General features: G+C 26.7%; 1 protein-coding gene across 1 annotated transcript in view; it reads right to left on the reverse strand.

The window, feature by feature from the left end:
* Positions 1-20,227, reverse strand: part of LOC100204966 (methionine synthase) — a 72,573-nt gene that overhangs the window by 47,933 nt on the left and 4,413 nt on the right. Inside the window, exons 2-7 of the mRNA XM_065806142.1 lie at positions 17,963-18,071; positions 17,574-17,665; positions 17,402-17,491; positions 16,679-16,748; positions 8,627-8,719; positions 2,988-3,094 (exon numbers count right to left, since the gene is read on the reverse strand). Of these exons, the coding sequence (XP_065662214.1) occupies positions 2,988-3,094; positions 8,627-8,719; positions 16,679-16,748; positions 17,402-17,491; positions 17,574-17,665; positions 17,963-18,065 (555 nt within the window). The 5' untranslated portion in view covers positions 18,066-18,071. The remainder of the gene's footprint in view (positions 1-2,987; positions 3,095-8,626; positions 8,720-16,678; positions 16,749-17,401; positions 17,492-17,573; positions 17,666-17,962; positions 18,072-20,227) is intronic.

Genomic DNA, 20,227 nt, shown 5'->3' on the forward strand with positions numbered 1-20,227 from the left:
AATATATTTAAATGTATTAAATATAGCACAAGTGTACAAAAACGAAAATAAAATATGAAGAAACCATATAGCATTATTTTTATCATACAAAAGGAATATATATAATTATAAATTATTTATAAATATTTATTTTAAATAAATTTGCCCAAAATATCTTCAATTTCAAAATCAAATGCAGTTTTTTCACTTTCACTTGATTCAAGTGTTTCCCATTCACTTCGGGTGTTTCCCATTCAAAATAAATAAATTTTTATTTTAAGGGGAGGGGGTCAAAAATGGTCAAAAATTGCGTGACATAATTTATGGACAACCCTAACCAATCGATTGGAAATATCTTTTATGCTCTATATACATAAAGACGTGTGTAATTATCTTAGAGTATAGCTATGACAACAAGTATATATGCCATATGTGAATAAGTTTTAATGAATAATTGCTGCACATTTGAAGATGCCTAAGGTAACTGTTGTGGAAAAACTTTTGTTTCTATTAATATTAATAAACTAAGTTATCAACTTTTGCAGATGTCTGTAGTTGCATGTCTAGTATCTTCCTTGCTTTATAATTTTACTACTAAAATGTACTAAAATTTTATAATCCATTAAACCAGTATAATCATTCGATATCTGGCATTTCTCTGCTAAAAATATGTAACATCTATTACCTGAGTGTGAATCAGCACATAATTTTTAGATAATAAGTTTCATATCAAAGAAATCATGATTTATTTTATCATAAAAGATAAAATTATGCTTCAATGGCCTCTTCTCACTAATTTTCTTTTTTTTATTGCAAAAGACTGTTCTTCTGTGATCAATCTTTCTATTCTTCTTTCTTCTTGTATTATCCATCTTTGTTTGAAATCTTGCTTCAAGATCTGTGAAAGCTTTAGCAATTTTGCATATTTCTGTTAGTTCAAAAATTCAAAAAACAAGATCAAAACTTGTTAAAACACTTAGTTTAACATCATAAAAAACAATATTTATACTTGAGAAAAAAAATTTTAGGCAACTACTACTTGCAAAAGTATTGCAAGTAGTATTGCAAGTACTTGCAAGGAATTGATTCAGTGTGTAATTTGTTTTCATAACTCTTTGTACATATTGTATAAGTTATTTTTGTGAGTGTCAGAAATTTTCTATCGACTTGAAATTTTTTCATGTTGCACAAACACTTTTATACTTCCCTCAGAAATCAAAGTAAGCAGTAATTTTTAATATTTGAATAACAAACATTCTTCTTTCCTTTTTCATTTTCACGTTCTCTTGTGTCTTTAAATTCATAACTTTTTTTATACACGCCTATATTATATAAGAAGAATATATTTAAGAAATATATATACCAGAATCTTGAAAAATCTATTTCTACTAAGTCTTTTAGAAATTAAAAAATAGATGACCTCAAATTTTAACTTACATATCACATCAACATAACATATATTTTCTCCTAATTTCCGAAAAGAATATAAAATCAATTACTAGTTCATAAAAGAGTATGATAGTAAATTGAATGGAAACGATAGTAATAATTAAAATTTTAGTCTGAACAGTTGATAAACAATTGTAAAAGAACAGAACTCTTTAGTTCAAGGTTTTTCTAAAAAAAGATTTCAATAGAATTGTCACTATATCTTTATAGCTTAGAGATATCACGGTTTAACTTTTAAAATTTAATTTACAAAGCGCAAAAAAAATGAATCAACTAAAGAAGCGCAATAAATGTTATATTTTATTCCATTATTTTAATAAGACAATATAATATATTAGATACAAGACAAGATAATATATTAACACTCTTGCAATAGATCTTGCAAAATTGCTACGTTCATTGCAAAATTTTTGAAGCAAATGTCAAGATGCTTAAATAAAGAAATGTGATGGTTGGGAAAGTTGTTTTTCTGCCATTTTTTGCGTTGTTTGCAAATTATTGGTTTGACTATATCTGGAATAAACTCAAAAATTTAATTATACAACTGATAAAACTGGAGAATAAAAGAATAAAGTCTGAATAAAAATCGAGAAACAAAACCAAAACAAAAACATAATAACACAAACTCACTAAGTAGAGTGCACACTAATAACTCTGAGCGAAAGATAAAAACTGCAGTGTAACTTCAAAAAACTTTTATCTCAACTTTACAAGTATCCAACTATTCAAAGTTTAATTACCAAAGTCTTTTCAAATGATTTGTCACTTTCCTACTTGTTAATAAAGCAATTGTAGAAAATTTTATATATGATGATTATTTCATTCACAAAGAAGAAAAGAAATGAATGAACTTTTATAATAATATAATTAAGATCATTCATTTTTATATATGATGTATAACAGTTTTTTATATATTGTTGTTTTATTAGAATGATTGATTATATTATAACATTTGAATATTGTTTTTTATTTATTATTTAATTAATTACTAAATTATTAAACAAAAATTAAATATAAAAAATCATTTAAAAAAAAACATTAGTTGTTTTTCTGTTTTTTTATCACTAGAAAAACATTATTACAATTAAAAAATTTAAATATATCTGGCATGAAAATAAAATTTCAGAATAAAAAAAAAATTTAACAAAAAAAACATAATTTTAATTTTTCAAAAAAGTCTGTGCAAGACTATCTAGGTGGGCAGCCCGCGAAGACAGGTTTAAACGGGCTATTCATAGCTTGTGCACTCATTTACTCCTGCCGGAGCCTATATATATATATATATATATATATATATATATATATATATATATATATATATATATATATATATATATATATATATATATATATATATATATATATATATATATATATATATATATATATATATATACATATATATATATATATATATATATATATATATATATATATACTATATATATATATATATATATATATATATATATATATATATATATATATATATACACACACAAATAATTACTAAAAAAAAGGTTGAAATTTTGATGAGAAAGTAAATTTTTTAAATATACCTTAGCATTAGCAGTATCAAATATAGTTTCAACAAGTAATACATCAACACCACCATCAAGCAAACCAATAGCTTGTTCAGTATAAGCAACAACTAGTTCATCAAAAGCTGAAAAATATTTTGTGAAAATTTCTTTCAAAATCAATAGCAAATAAAAAAATTACACAATATTTATAAGTATATATCTTAAATATGAATTGAAATATAAAGATTACAATAGAACACAGAAAACATAATATTTAAAAAAATATTTACAACATAATGTATAAAAAAATTTCTTTTTAATATGTAAATTAAAAACTCTTTTAATTATTTCAGTTATATTTTTATTTATATTTTTAGTGAAAAAGGACATTTGAAATATTTGGGACCCATCACATATATAACATTGCATAAAAATTATACACATATATAATACTAAAAACATGAGTGTCCACTTCAAATGAATTGGCAGGACTGAGACGACTGCATAACTCATTGCTTTTTTTCAATATTCTTCTACAAATATTCTTGGTCTTCGAAGTAACTTCCCATCAGTTGAATCTCACCTCTAGAAAAACTCACCAGGCTTGCTCGGTCTTTGTGAGACTTATACATCAATTTATCTATTTGTCGAGAAATAAGGTTTGAATCATATGACTATTCTTTTTTTTGTGCTTCCAATCAGCACCTCTTTATTCTATCACATTTCTCTTTGTTCATTATTGTTCTCAAGAATGCATTATTTTTAATGTAATTTCTGATCCAAACTGACCATGCCCATTCCCTAATCACTTACATTTACTTTTTATATGTTGTCTCTAACCCTAGCATGGTCAGAACCTCTTCTTTAAGTGGTTCTGACCATGCAATAATATCTATAAATCTTTCATCTTGTACTTCTTCAGACTCACCTTATCATTGCACTAATTTCTACTACCCTGAAGCTAACTGGAATTCTATTTTTGATTTTATTTGAGGCAGTCCTTGGGCTAATGTCTTCCCACTTTCTGCTGATAAATGGGCCTCTAACATTACCTCCTGGATCCAGGCAGAAATTGAAGTTTTTATTCCTTCTCATTGGTTTTAAGTCAATCTTAATTCTGCTTTATGGTTTTCACCTTCTTGAGCAGCTGCTATATATAACTGTAATCATTTTTACTCACCTTTTCAAAAGAACAACTCTCTTGAGAACAAAACATTTTTATATTATTGCAAGAAATCAATGTAAAAAGTCTGATGCTGTCTGATGCTAAGCTCAACTATTTCCAGTTTACTAAATCTTGAAGCTTATCTCGGAATTAGACTTTAGAGACTTTTAGAAAATCTTCAACATTCTCAAAAACAAAGGTAAGTTTAACATTCCATCTCTAATTCATGGGTCTGATCTTATTATCTCTACCAAAGATACTATTTGCAAAGAACTTTTACTCTAATTCTAATAGAATCAAATGGGCATATATTTCCTGCCATTCCAGTTAACAGTAACCCATTGTTAATCATCCAAATGACTCGGGCTTCCTTTGCTAAAATCATTTCTTAATTAAACTCTTCTATGGCTTGTAGTCCAAACAGTATTTTGGTTGCAGTCTTACAAAAGTGTTCTCTAGAATTTTATGAAATAAAAAAAAACTATTCAACAAGTGTTTGACTGAATCTGGTTTTCCTGCTAGCTGGAAAATGATGTGGTTCAAATTTTTAAAAATTTCATTTAATAACTTAGATAACACTTTACAAACATTTTGACTTCTCCAACTATCATCACTGTCAGACAACCAATACAGTTTTCAATCTTCTTGCTCTATGGTTGACTTGCTAACTGCTGTGATTAAAAGATTCTATAGTGCATTTGAAGGAGGCGTTAAGGTTAGGGTTATTGCTCTTGACATATCTAAAGCTTTCGATAAAGTTTGGCATGCTGGTCTTCTCCATAGGCTTGTTTCATATAGCGTATTTGGGTGTTTAAGATTATCAAATCATTTCTTTTTAATAGCTTTTTAAAGTCATCTTTGATCAAACTTCAACACTCTTCTTCATTTCCATAACTTCCCTGTATTGTTTCTTATTAACATTATTTTAATTATTATTAATTTATTATTATTATTCTTCCTGACATTCTTAATTGTCTAGCCTAAACTGACTAACTTCTATCTAAAAGTTCTTTTTGCTTACTTTTTACTCCTGTCTTAATAAAAAATCTTCTCCTTTTGATCGCTTAGAACATGCAGGTAATCTTGAATCTGATCTCAGTTCTGCAACAGCTTGGGATTGCAGTGGCTTCTGAATTTTAAACCCAACAAAACTTAGTTAATTTACTGCAAACGACTATCATAATACTGTTGACATTTCTATTTCAATGAATAGCAACCCTCTCACTGAGTCCTCTTTTTTACATCACAATGGATTATTATTCACTATATATATAATCGAATAATCGATTGCAAAGTTAGCATCAACTAAAGTTGCTTCTCCATATTGTGTTCCCCATTATTTTACTCCTGATTCCATTCTCTATATATGATGCTCTTTCTCTTCTATACAAGATCCAAAAATGCATAGTAAAAGTAGTTAGACTTCATCTACCTAGCTTAAACCTCTCTCTCTCTCGTTGTTGTACAGTAGTTTCTTTATCCTTTTTCTACAAATACTATCATGGTTGCTGCTCAAAAGAGCTATCATCTCTAGTTCCATCAACCAAAACTCATTCTCGCATGACTCGTTATTCAGCAAAGTCAATTCCTTATACTGTATCTGTCTCTACATGCTCTAAAAATTTTGATTTGTCTAGTTTTATTCCCTGCACTTCAAGCTTTTAGAACTTTCTCCTATCTTCATACTTTCTTGATACATTTTCTTTCTCATACAACTTATATCTTTTTAAGTTTTCTGTCAACTGTTTCCTTGCTCTATAACTCTACTCTTTGTTTTCTAGTCATTCTAAACTTAATGTGATTGTTTGCAGTCTTGTTGGGAGTGATTTAGATGGTATATATAAAAATATATATAAACTGTATAATGTATTACCATAGTCATACCATAATCACAATGAGATATATTTCGAATAAAAGACATTAGCTGCAGATTAAAGTTTTTAATTTTTACTCCAAAGCACTCTTTTTTGTTTAAAACCATTTAAACAACTGATACCATCAACCAACTATGCAAAATTAAAGTAAATATACTTTTATTATTATTACATATTTATATCTGTTTTATTATTTATTTTGCTATATTACTAAAATCTACTTTCTAAAAAAAAAAGGATCCATTCCTGACACACTTTTTTTCACCCAATATTAGGTAACTATTATTAAGTAATTTATTTATGTGCATAAAAGCTTATTGTTTTTGAGTGGAAAGACTTTTTTTTTCAAAGATTTACTTAGTCTTTCGGTTTTAGACCAGCGTTTTACAGTCCAGAATGGTTAAATAAACATATACATTTCATACATTGACTAGCTTATAGCATGCTACCACAAAGGAGCGCCACTACATCAATTGAGGGCTAGGGAAGCAATCTTTTCTTTCATTATTCTTTTTTTTTTTCTTTTTTCTAAAAAAGCTGTATGCTACAAAGATAAGCAAAATAAGTAAGCAATAGCTGATCTATACACACAACAGTAGATATATACATGTGTGTGTGTGTGTGTGTGTATATATATATATATATATATATATATATATATATATATATATATATATATATATATAGATCTATAGTTTGTTGGCTTTGGGAAGAGTGGAAGGAAAAAAGTGATTCTTACGCCAACACATACGTCACTTTTAATTACTTTTGACTTTCATCCAACATTTTCGTGTTGGACGAAAGTCAAAACCATTAATTTAATTACAAATTAATTGTTATATAAAAAAACCACAAAAACGCAAATTTAATTGACCAGAATGTTTTTAAAAACATTCTGAATGTTTTTAAAACATTTTGAATGTTTTTAACAATATAAACAATGTTTTTATTTTTATTTTTTTTAATAAAATGTTTTTATTTTTATTTTTTTTAATAAAATGTTTTTATTTCTTTAATGTAAATCATGCGCGGAGTGTTGCTACATCGACTATCTTATAGCCTGACTCGCAAGGGAGTGCTGCTACATCGACTGACAAATAGCCTGACTCGCAAGGGAGTGCTGCTACATTGACTGACAAATAGCCTGACTCGCAAGGGAGTGCTGCTACATCGACTGACAAATAGCCTGACCCGCAAGGGAGTGCTGCTACATCGACTGAGGGTTTGGTTGGGGCAGGCAGTCTATTATTATTAAAAAAAAAAAATTCCGGTCTTGCATTTTAATTTTTACTTTTTGTCAACAAAATATGGAAAAAACTTTCGGACAACATCTAAGGGTTCTATATATATATATATATATATATATATATATATATATATATATATATATATATATATATATATATATATATATATATATATATATATATATATATATATATATATATATATACACACACACACACACATTCATATGCAACATGTTATTAAAAAAAAAAAGCTATTCAACTTCAGATTACATGGGGGCTGTCCATTAACTATGTCAACAATAGGGGGGAGAAGGGTCTGAATTTTTTTGACAATTGTTGACAAGGGGAAGACAGAAAGGTCAAGACAAGTTGGCGTAAACAATGTTACTTTTTTTAATAAACTTAATTACTTAAAAAATTTGAAAATTAGACAGCGTTTGCAGTCCTGTGTTACATACTTGCTTAAACTTCAGTGTTTCAATAAAGCTGTTTATATTCCTACTTTTTTTAAATCGGTTTGTGCTATAAAAAGACCCGACATATACAGAACTAAATGTTGATGCTTACTTGTAACACTATTATTTTTTCAAAGTTGTTGTTGGTTAGTCTGCACTGCAAACAAAATGATTTTCTGTAAGTACATGGTTTTCATAATATTACTAAAACATTTATACCAGGGGTCGGCAACCTGCGGCTCAAAAGTCTCATGCGGTTCTTTCGATGTTAAAGTGTTATCTTTAATGTTAATATAATATTGAAATAAAGATGCTAGTAGTTCTTTTAAAACTGAAAAACTTTGTAAATTAAAACTTTTGACTTTCCCGACTCAAAAGGTTGCCGACCCCTGGCTTAAACAATTTGTTATACTAGACTATTAAAAATAATTGGTTTTTACTGTGTAATTGGATTAGGTCTAAAATTAAAAAGATGAGGATTGGTACATTGAAATGAAGTATGTTCATAATTTAAACATGTAAGTGTGTTCCTAAGTTAAAAGTTTAACAATTTTTACTTTTATTCGCTTTTTGTTCAGAGCAAGCATTTGTAATTTAAAATGGTTTTTAAATTTTAATAGCTTTTATTTCTAAACATTTTACTTTTCACTTTTTTGTTTTAGTGGTAAACTAGTCTATTTAAATTTTTTTTTTTTTTTTCCATTTAAATTTGATTTTTAGAAAAAAAGTAGCGGGGGGAGGGGGAATGGAAAATTGACACAATTTTATAGGGGGGTCTCTGGAAGTTTGATAAATTGTTGATAAGGTGGAGAAGGGGAGGTAAAAATCATTTAAAAATTGTTGATGTAATTAATGGAGAGTCCCATGTATTAAAAAGCAGAAACAATAAAAAATTGAAAAAAAAATCATTTATAAAAGATTATAAACTTACTAATATTTCTATGAGCAGGATTTTCAACAGATGGAGATATAGACAGCGTTCTGTTGGTAGGTCCAATGGCACCAGCAACATACTTGTATTTACCTAAATAATTTAAGCCATTCTAAACATTTTTCAGTTTTTAAACCTTTTTAATAAATATTATCTGTCATCTATATTTTGATAACAGATAATAAATTCTATATTTATATTCTATACTTAATCCTACTGATATGTCCTGACATAATCTCAGTTAAAATATGAAGATTAAAAATATTTTTTAACTTTTTTGTTTTGTTTTGATAGAAACTAATGTAAAAAAACAATTTAGTTTTATAAAAATTTGTTAACACTTTGTCTCCAACAAACCAAACACTTTGATCACACTTTACGATTGCCTCCAGTTAGCTCTTATAATCAACAACAATGCATACAGTAATTGATTCTCAAGAAATTGATGCATTAATATTGTATTTAACTGATTAACTGACAATTGTTAACAAATTAAAAAAATGTAAACCTCTTTCCTTTCTTCTCAAATAAAGTTTTTAAATCTTTCTTCAAAGCTAATCTCTTAACATATTAAGATCCTTTTTGGGGTTCCAAATAGGGAGACAAAAAACAATATTAAAGACAAAATATAACAAAGTATAACAAAATAGAAGACTAGAATATACGATTAATTGTATATTCTAGTCTTATATAGATTAAAATTACTATTTATAACATCTTGAAGATCATTATAACCATTATTACAAATTATTTAGCATAAGTATACTCTTACTTCTTAAATAACTAGAAAGATAAAACAGTATTGGTATCAAAACTGAGTATATTATAGTATATATAGATAATATAACATAATTAATATATATAGTTATATATAGTTAATTGGACCTCTCAAAACTATTATAAGTAATTACTTATAAATGCAAAATATGCATGCTGGCAACACACTAAACAAACACATGTTGCGTGAATGATTACACAGTTAACAACTAATAGGAAAATATCTATATACATTAAAATCAGGTGTAATTTAATCATTATCATCTTGGAGTATGGCTAAAACATGTCTTGTATACGTGCACAAGTTTAACTTTTTATTGAAAGATGATTTAACAAGTGAAGATGCCTAAAACAACTACTTATGTGCATCAACACTCAGCAGATGGCATTAATCCAGAAAAGTCTGGTGGAAGAACAAGAATTATTGGATGATGGGTAAGTTATTGTACAAAATGAAAATCCATTTAAAAAATAACTAATCAGAGTAAATAAAATAAATAAAACTAATCAGAGTAAAAAGGATCAAGGATCAATGGACAATGGACAAACAATGGACAAACAATGGACAAACAATGGACAAACAAGGATCAATGAGGAACTCTTGAAGTTACTGGAAATAAAAAAGAGTGCTGTCTATTGAAGACAACTTTTATACTATGATTGATAAGATAGGATTCAATAATCTTAAAGATGTTACCTGACACATTGTAATAAGACAGCTTATGAAGAAGACCAGCATGCCAAACTTTATTAATGACTTTAGAAATGTCAAAAGCAATAGCCTTAACCTCTTCACATCTATCTAATGCACAATAAAACCTATCAGTTATTACCATTAATAAATTAACAGTAGAACAAGAAGGTCAAAACCCATATTGATGATCAAAAAGTAAGTTATTAGATTCAAGATGAGAGATTAAGTACTTGTTAATTAAAGACTCGAAAACCTGGCTTATGAAAAAAAAAAAGACTTTGTAATGGGATGGTAGTTAAATGAGTCAGATTGCTCTCCAGAATTTTTGAAAATAGGGATAACAGATGTGTTTTTTTAATTCATAAATCTAATTTATGAATTAAAAAAAACTGTCAGGTATTTCTTATATAGAAAAACACCATTATCTGCAATTAACCTTTCATCAAACCTTTCGTAAGCAACTATAAAAAGTTTTAATTTAATGCCATCAATCAAAACTTGCTCTGTTGAAGCTTGCCCATCTCCCAAGTAAATCTTCTGTGCTAAATGTCCTCAAAAGTTTTTAACTTATTGTGCTTGAGAAACATTTGGGTGGTTGGATTCTTTATCAACATAATTGCCATATTTGTCCATCTAATTTAGAGAACCTTTAGAATAATGAGTACTCGTTAAATCTGGCCAAAATAAATAGTTAAAGCCTCCATGATACTTGTGAATGAAAGGAAAATGTTGTTTTTTCTAAACATTTATCAATATATATTGTATGTATTAATTGCTACAGCCTTAGAAGTATGAAACAATGGCTCAGACATACTATGGCCAGAAATGGCTATCCACATTATTAACTTTTTTGGATATTTCTTATTTCCTATAAGAAAATTTCTCTTTTCCTTTAAGCAAACTTTTTGTTGTTTATGTAATATCTAGAATTTCCAGACATGTTGCAAAACAAAAGTATTTTATATCATTGATGACTAAAATTGATTCATGTAATAGAGCTGGTTAACAAATTTCTTGCTTTTTTTCTCTGCCTTTAACTGTTGTTCAATAGTGTTCAAATGTATTTTGGAGACTTTTTATATTTAATAATCATTTTTTTAACTGATCACCAATTGTTGATTGATTTGCACTAATTTAAAACCTAATTTTCTCTGACTCAATTTTTCAACAAGTCTCATTGATTTGGCTTTCTTTTCTCTGGTTTAAGATGTTGAATGAAAAGGGTGCTTTATATCAGAAAAAGATTGAACAGTTTCGAGTCTTTTTAAGTTATAATTTTTTGTATTTCAAGCAAATCATAACTTTTTCGAAATGATTTATAAATTCACTTTTTTTTATATCAGGCTTATTTACAAAAAACATTTTGAGTCACTTTTGAAAAAATTCTCATTTAGATGCATTTACCCTCAATTTAAATAATTGTGTATTGAATAATAAAGTTTGTGTTAATATTGTATTAATTTTGTAATGTTTATAGAATAATAGTCATGCACATTTAACTAATTCAACAAACATTTATCCTAACATAGAAACCTGAAGAAAAGTATATATTTCATATTTTGATTAAAAAAAAGAAGAGTCGAAAAGCAGAGCAAAGAAGTTGAAGAACTGAGTGTAGACAAACAAGCTATCATTGCGACATTCCAAACCAATATTTTAATGATAAATGTTTCTCAAATTGCAGCCATAAGAGCATTACAATAAAGTATGAAACTTGCACATCAATGCTTTGAAATTCTCTTCAACCTTCATGTCTTGCCAATTCATACAATATTCAGTTTTTTTAGTGTTTTGTTGACCATTCACTTTTTTTCTTTAAAAATATTTTTTGCTCTCTGGTAACTCCCAACCTAAATAGTGGTTGCTTGCAGCTTTGATAGGAATAAATTAGTTTTTAAAAAAATTTAAGAAAAATGCAATAAAGAGTTTGATTACAGAACTGTCACATTTCCTACTACACATTTCCTACTACGCATTTCCTACTACGCATTTCCTACTACAGTTTTCACCAGCAGTTTCCTACTAGCCAATAACCTTGATGATTTATAATCATTTAGAATCTTTAGATATTTAAGTTTTTAACAAAAGATTGAATGTAATGTTGACATGTCAATAGTCAAATATAAATGAAATTCAAAACATGGCAAACAAATCAAAGAGCATGTGACCAGCTTATTGGTTAGACATTTATGTCAACAATAAAAAAAGTATGTAAAAATTGTAAACTAATTGTCAAAAAAAAAAAAATCATTATATTAAATTCGTTTATTTATATTCAATAACTTTTGTTTCATAATTATTCATAACTTTATTCCTATTTTTGTTTCTGGTGTTCTGGTGATGACATTCAATTCTATTTCAGTTTTTGCTTTTCAGATCGTTCCAAATTTCAATTTTTATTCTCAATCATTTTTACTTCTATCTTTAGTTTAACATGAATGAACACTAACTCGCATCTAAATGCTACAATGCATCACTATAATTCTTATACTTTAATTTTGCAAAGCATATATAAGCAAATAAACATTAAAGCACACTAAACTAAAGAATTAAAATAAAATTTAAACTGACATTACCATCAATCAAAAAATGTAACATAAACACAAAGCTTAAACATTCCGATAACTATTTTCAAAAGCATGCGTAATAATTTTTTTAAATGAATCTTTTAAAGAAATGTAAACTTTAATAATAACATGATTCAGGTTTAATCTGCTTAATTTGAAGATTTACTAAGCAAATGCTTTTAAGAATATTCTCAACACTATTAAATTGTTGCTTATATTCTTGTCAAATTAATTTTGCTGGTTATAAATAATAAAATGTAAATTACAACTATGTATAAATAATATAATCCATATCATTTTTATATAATAAATACAAATCTAAGTTGAATTTAACTGATATTTTTTCAAGTGTATATTTAATAATGTATATTGAGACAAAATCAATATTCAACAACAAAAAACAACAGCGAAATTGTTTAGTAGCCTGAGTGATAAAAAAAAAAAAACTTTACTCTCCAATCAATTTGACCAAAAAAGACTTCATTTAAAGTTTTAGAACTGTAGGACAAGTCTTATAGGATTACATTGATGCTGCTTTTTTACAATTTATGTGAAAAACAAGAAATTTTTTCAATTTTATCATTAAAAAAATTTTCTTTTCACTTTTTTGGAATAAAATTTATAAAGCATTTACAACAAATTGTAGTCTTTTCATCTGCATATATAAAATATCTCAGAGAGATATTTTCAGTAAAGAAACGGCTGGAGATATATCTCAGAGAGATATATCTCCTGCTGTTCCTTTACTGAACGTATCACACATTTAGTCAATGCCGAATTCTATTTTACTGTGTAATTCACTGCCCAATAAACTTTAAGTTGAATAAAAATAAACAAATTTTATTTTTCCAAATAAGTAAAAATACATTGACTAAAATGGAAAAAAAAACGAAAGAAAAATTGGTGTTTTACCAAGGAGAACATACCTCCTGAAATACCCCATTGATGGTCTACCAGATAAAGAGCTTCCTACTATTAGAAACAGTCTGATGTTTAGAATATATTACATTTGAAAACTTAACCATGCAAGCTTGTATTCTTTAATTTTAATTAATGTAACTCAAAATTAAATTTAAACTCTCAAAATATAATTACTTTAGGTATGCCAGGAACTACTTATATCTGATATCAGAGAAAAGGGTGATTTTATTAGAAATGAAATCACAGATAAGTTGAAAGATAAAAGATTAGTGATGCAAATTGACACTAAACTAACAGAAGAACATCTCTGTTATAAATGATAAACTGACATCAAGTGTATCAGACATTGTTTTAGATGTCCACATAATTGAAAACTCAAAGTGAGATGTTTAGGCAACTCTTACCAATATTATTGACTCCACCATCCTCTGGGTTATATATATATATATATATATATATATATATATATATATATATATATATATATATATATATATATATATATATATATATATATATATATATATATATATATATATATATATATATATATATACACACACACACACACACACACATATATATATATATATATATATATATATATATATATATATATATATATACATATATATAAGGGCGCAACAAATCCTTTTTTTTTAATGGATGTTGACGTTCGTATCTTCAATTATTGACGAATGTCTAATTTAAGAGAGACATGTCATATAAGGGAGGTTTATTTTCAAACTAATTTTTATTCTAGTTTATAAGTTATTGGATATATCAAAGATGTCTCATGAATTTAATCAATTGTCATCTTTTAAAAATAATTTTTCACTCATTTGCAAAGCGAGCACAAATTAGTGATTATTAATATGCAATGATTGTAATGTGACAATACAAAACATTTTTTTTCAATTTAGTTTGTTAAATTTATTTACTCATAAAATATACGTATAAAAGTGAAGAAATTAAAATAAAAGAAATATAAATTGCTAAATGACGTCTCATTAATATTTATATATTAATTTTTATATTTATAAAAATGGATTTAAGAATTGCTAGAACTTTTTGATTTATGGCCTTCCAAAATGTGTAAGACCAAACGTTGCATCAATCCAATTTTTGACATGTTTTTTGGGCAAAAAGTCTTTAATTAACTGGCTATCAAGCTTTACACACATAATATTTTCTAAGGTGTCGTCATTTAATGAAGTTCGCATAACATTTTTTGTAAGTTCATACAGGAAAAACTGTGTTCACAACTTGCTGTTAAAGCGCTAAAAGCTAGCATAATCTCTAACAAAACATTTATATTTGCCGATTCAGGTTCATTTTCCAGCAAGATATCTTTATAAATGCTCAACAGTGAATTTGTCCTTAGTTTAAAGACTTTCTCCCTAAATAAAGGCCACTGCAATACACTACAATAAAGTTAGAAGTTTCTCTGCTTATCATATTATCATGGTCATAAAAGTTGCAAATACTTTTTATTTCATTAAAACCGCATTTTTTTGTCTCTAGTGAACCTGTAAAGGATTTAGCCAGTTTCAACAATCAAAGATTGTGGTTAAAGATTTTAATTTTGTTTGTCTATATATTTTTTTGCTCCGTCAATAATTTTAATAATACACTTTTTATTATAATAATCAAAATAATCTTTTGGTTGTTGTCTAACAATCTCATCAGTTCTCTTTAAACTAGGCTTTTTTAATGCTGTTAAATCAAAACCTTTGTAGATTAACTGATCTTCTTTTACTTCTAAATTATCTAGTAACCGTCCAATATTCGAACCTGGATTAACTGATAATGCGACTAGTACAGCAATTCTTTAATCAACTTTACGCAAAATCTCACAAATTAAAATTTCTTCTTTTTGAAACTCCAATGACAATTTTGTTAGTGATTTAACAAGATTTTGAATAAAATGTAAATAAAATAAAAATTATGGGTTTTTTATGAAACACAAAAATCTTTTCTAAATCATAAAGAATAACTTTATAGTCAGTTTCAAGCAATCTTAATGCCCTTTCCCGGCTAGATAACCAACAAATATTTTTCAATCTCCTGAGCTTCTTCATCTTTCATCAAGAAACGCTTCATCTATCATCAAGAATCACCCAACCTTCTTCATCTATCATCAAGAAACTCTTTATCTAAAAAAGAAGCTATTTCCTTCAGTTCCTTTCTTCGTTGCAACGAATAATAGTAAAAATGAAATCAACTAACACAGTTGTTGAGTCTAACACAGAAAGTTTTAATCTATGCACTACACAATGGGTATAAAAAAAAAGGTAGTTGCAATGAAAAAATCTGGGGGAAAAAAAAAGAAAAATCTGGAAAAATTCAACAAAAAAAGTTTAAAATTGGAGAAAATGATAGTGTCTAACTCTGCAATTTGTAATTGTCATATTTTAAATAAAATCATTTATTAGCACAAAAAAAACCTTTTTTTTCCAGGCTATTAAACTTTTACTACTTTTTTGCTTTTAATGTAGAGTTTGTTTAATTAGTAACATTTTCCATAAAAAATATAAAGAATTGAAAAAAATTGAGTTCAATGTAATCCTGTTACACATGACCTTATGGGCTGAAACTTAAAACATGATCAATTTGAAATAAATGAAAAAAGATGCAAAGTATAGTGTTGGATTTTGACTTTTGTTACAATATCATATTTTGTTACAATATCATATTTAAGATAAATCATTTTTCATTTCCAGCGGAGAGCTAAACAATAGCCTATTGTTTAGCTCTCCACTGGAAATGAAAAATGCTTCATCAAAACACTGAATTTTAAAACCATTTGTTAAACCAGTAAATATGCTTTACAGTCTAATAATTAAAAATCTAGCATTTTATTTTTTGCAGTCAAGAATTTTTTTTTTTTTTTACGTATTTGCTTTTTTAAAATTTTAGTTTAAATGGTAAAAAAAGGTCTGTTTTTAATTTGAACTTAATAATTTTATTATGAATTTAATAACAATAATGAATCTATTACAAATTTAATAACAATAACAATCACAAATAACAAATTATGGTGCAAAAAAAAAAAAAAATCTCAAATGAGAAAATAGCACATTAAAAGTTAACCTGTAGTGTTAAAAACATCATTAGCTGCCTTTCTTGCTATACCTGCTGCAGTTTTGTTCATCCTGTAAACCTTAAATAATATTTTGTTATAATTTAGTTAATATAATTTATAGATGCTGGATATTATGATACACATAAAACCTAAATGTTGATTTAATTCATATGTAGATACTGTCAGCTAAAAGTTTAACGCTCAGTCAGTGTATCAATAAAGCTCTGCTTACCCTTTTTTTTAGTATGAAATCATCAATGATGTTTTATGTGCATATACTGGGCAAGTACCTAGTATAAACAGTTTTTTTGCATTCTGCAGTTCTGCCTGTGAAGTTGGATACCACTTTAGTCATTTTCAAGGTATTTTTAATTTTTGATAAAATTAAATTTGGATATGGTCTGCTAAACAAAATATAAATTTTTTTCGGGCTCTGCAGCTCTGCCTCTGAGGTTGAATGCCATCTGACACTTGCCCTTTTTATGGTATTTAATGTTTTTGACTTTGCAAAAGTTAAAAAAAAAATGATTTGATGATGATAGCAATTAATGATGAACATGTCCATGATGATGATGATGATGATGATGATGATGATGATGATGATGATGATGATGATGATGATGATGATGATGATGATGATGATGATGATGATGATGATGATGATGATGATAATGATAATGATGATGATGATGACATACATTTTATATATACACAAAATTAAAATAAATTACTAATTTCTCTGTTCCATAATCTGCTTGAGCTATTGCTGTTCCACTAAATGTATTTGTTTCAACAAAATCAGCTCCAGCTTCAAAATAAGCCTAATTTAAAATTTCATTAACTAAGAATACTATTTCTATAAAAAAAATTATATTTACAAGCTAAAAAAAACTTTACACATACCTTATGTATTTCATAAATTATATGAGGTTGAGTTAAACATAAAAAATCATTGTTTCCTTTTAGGTTAAAAGAATGATTTTTGAACTCTTCACCTTAAAAATAATTTTATTATAAATTTATATATAACAATTAAATTATACATTTATATGTATATAACAAAAATATTATACATTTATATAAACAATTATACATACGTTTAAAAAAAAATTATACATTTATATGTAACAATGAAAAAAACCTGATGAAAATCCTGAAAAATTCATTTAGTTAATACTTTATAAATGTCTTTTAATAACTTAAAAACTTATTTTTAATAACTTAAAAACTTATTTTTAATAAAATAACTTTTAAAAATAAATTTTTAACTTAAAAGTTGATTAATCATTAACCTTTAAATGCATCTTCTTCAAGCTTGTACTTTTGAATCATTGTTCCCATCCCTCCATCCAAAATCATTATTCTATTTTTTAGAGACTCTTTTAATTGGTCCATTTTTATCTAATATATATATATATATATATATATATATATATATATATATATATATATATATATATATATATTCCATTTTTATCTAATATATATATACATATATATATATATATATATATATATATATATATATATATATTCCATTTTTATCTAATATATATATACATATATATATATATATATATATATATATATATATATATATATATATATATATATATATACATATATATATATATATATATATATATATATATATACTCTTGCATGGTCGTCTTTAAGTTTTTACCATAAAATGTCAGTTATAGGTTTTTTTTAATTTTAAAGACCAGAAGAAAAAAATTTTATTTGATAGACGGCCTGCCCAAACCAAACCATCAGTCGATGTAGCAGCACTCCGTTGCGAGTCAGGCTATTTGTCAGTTGATGTAGCAGCACTTCGTTGCAAGTCAGGCTATAAGATAGTCGATGTAGCAACACTCTGCGCATGTTTAACAGTTAAAAAATAAAAATAAAAACATTCAGAATGTTTTTATTTAAAAAAAAAAAAAAATAAAACATTCAGAATGTTTTTAAAAACATTCTAGTCATTCAATTTGCGCTTTTGTGGTTCAATTACTTCCTGCAATTAAATTAATGTGTTTTGACATAATCTAACCTTAATTTTGTCAGCGTAAAACCACAAATAAGTGAAGAGCCATTTTTTACAACAAGCACGTTTTCTTAACCGTAAAGAATAGGAATATATATACACATACATATATATATTTATAATTTTTATCAGTCAATGTTCAACACTTCTTGCATGTTTTACCTATTTTTCAGTCAATGTAAGAAAACAGTATAAAAAATAAAAATCAAAACATTCTGAATGTTTTAAAAAACATTTCAGTCTATTGATTTGATTTTGTGGTTTTTAAAAGCAATAAATTTAGTTAGCCTCCTCAATTAAATTTAATGGTTTTGACATAAGCTGTACTTAATTTTTTAAACACAAAGAGTCGTTAAAGTTTACATTTTATGGTAAATATATATATATATATATATATATATGTGTGATCTTGTAGTCTGCTGTTACAAGGGAGTGTTGCTACATCGACTATCTTATAGCCTGCTGCTATAAGGGAGTGTTGCAAATAAAATAAACAAAAATGTAGCAAAGAGGAAATTAACATTTTTAATAATTCACTGTCAGAAAGACAAGCCGCTTTATCTTTTAACGCAAAAAGATACACTGAAAAGTAGTGTAATGAATACTAAGAAAACATTTAATAAACAAGATTATTTAAAAAGATTCTTAGCAATATAGACTCTGGAAGTACTGCTGAAGTACTCTTTTGTAACGAGAATGGAGTAAGTTTGCTTAGTATTTCCTCTCCATACTACACATCACATACAGACTCTTGATGTTGGTTCTCTCCATTTAAACTAAAATGTGCAGTTGCCTATAACAACTGGCTTATATCAAACCAGGAAAACTTTAAAATGTATTTCACAATTGACAACATCTGTAAATCAATCAACAATCATCAACTGTAAATGTCAAAAATACATTTTTGACATTTACAGCTTGTAATAGAATAGGGTTGTTTAAAACAATAGATTAAAAGTCATTAAATTTTTGGCTTTTATAAAAAAGAATTTTATGTCAAGCTATGCCGCAGGTAAAACCCTAATAAGAAAACAAAGTAAATATCTTGGGGTAAAAGGAAAATTCTGACAACTATCAACTACCAAGAACATTCTGATCCTCTAACTATTGTCCAATCAGTCTTCTATGGATAGAATAACAGATCTGTTATTAGCAAAGTCTTTGAGTCTTTGATCAACGAAGTTTTAACATCCCATCTTGAGTCAAATAACCTACTGTCAGAAAATCAATATGGTTTTTATTCCTATTGCTCTACAGCCGACTCAATGTTGTGACTGAATGATTTTATTGTGCATTAGACGAAGGCCCCAAGTGTAGGGCTAATGCTCTTGACATATCTAAAGCTTTCAACAATGCTGGCATTGCTGAAAGCTTTGCTTAGAACAAGCAGCCTATCTTGAACCTGATTTAACTTCTGTAACTGATTGAGACTTGCAGCGGCTCTTAAATTTAAACCCCAGCAGAACTCAGTTATTTACTGCAAACAACTATCACAATACTGTCCACATTC

Source organism: Hydra vulgaris, chromosome 09 (assembly GCF_038396675.1).
Source record: "Hydra vulgaris chromosome 09, alternate assembly HydraT2T_AEP".
Classification (NCBI taxonomy): domain Eukaryota; kingdom Metazoa; phylum Cnidaria; class Hydrozoa; order Anthoathecata; family Hydridae; genus Hydra; species Hydra vulgaris.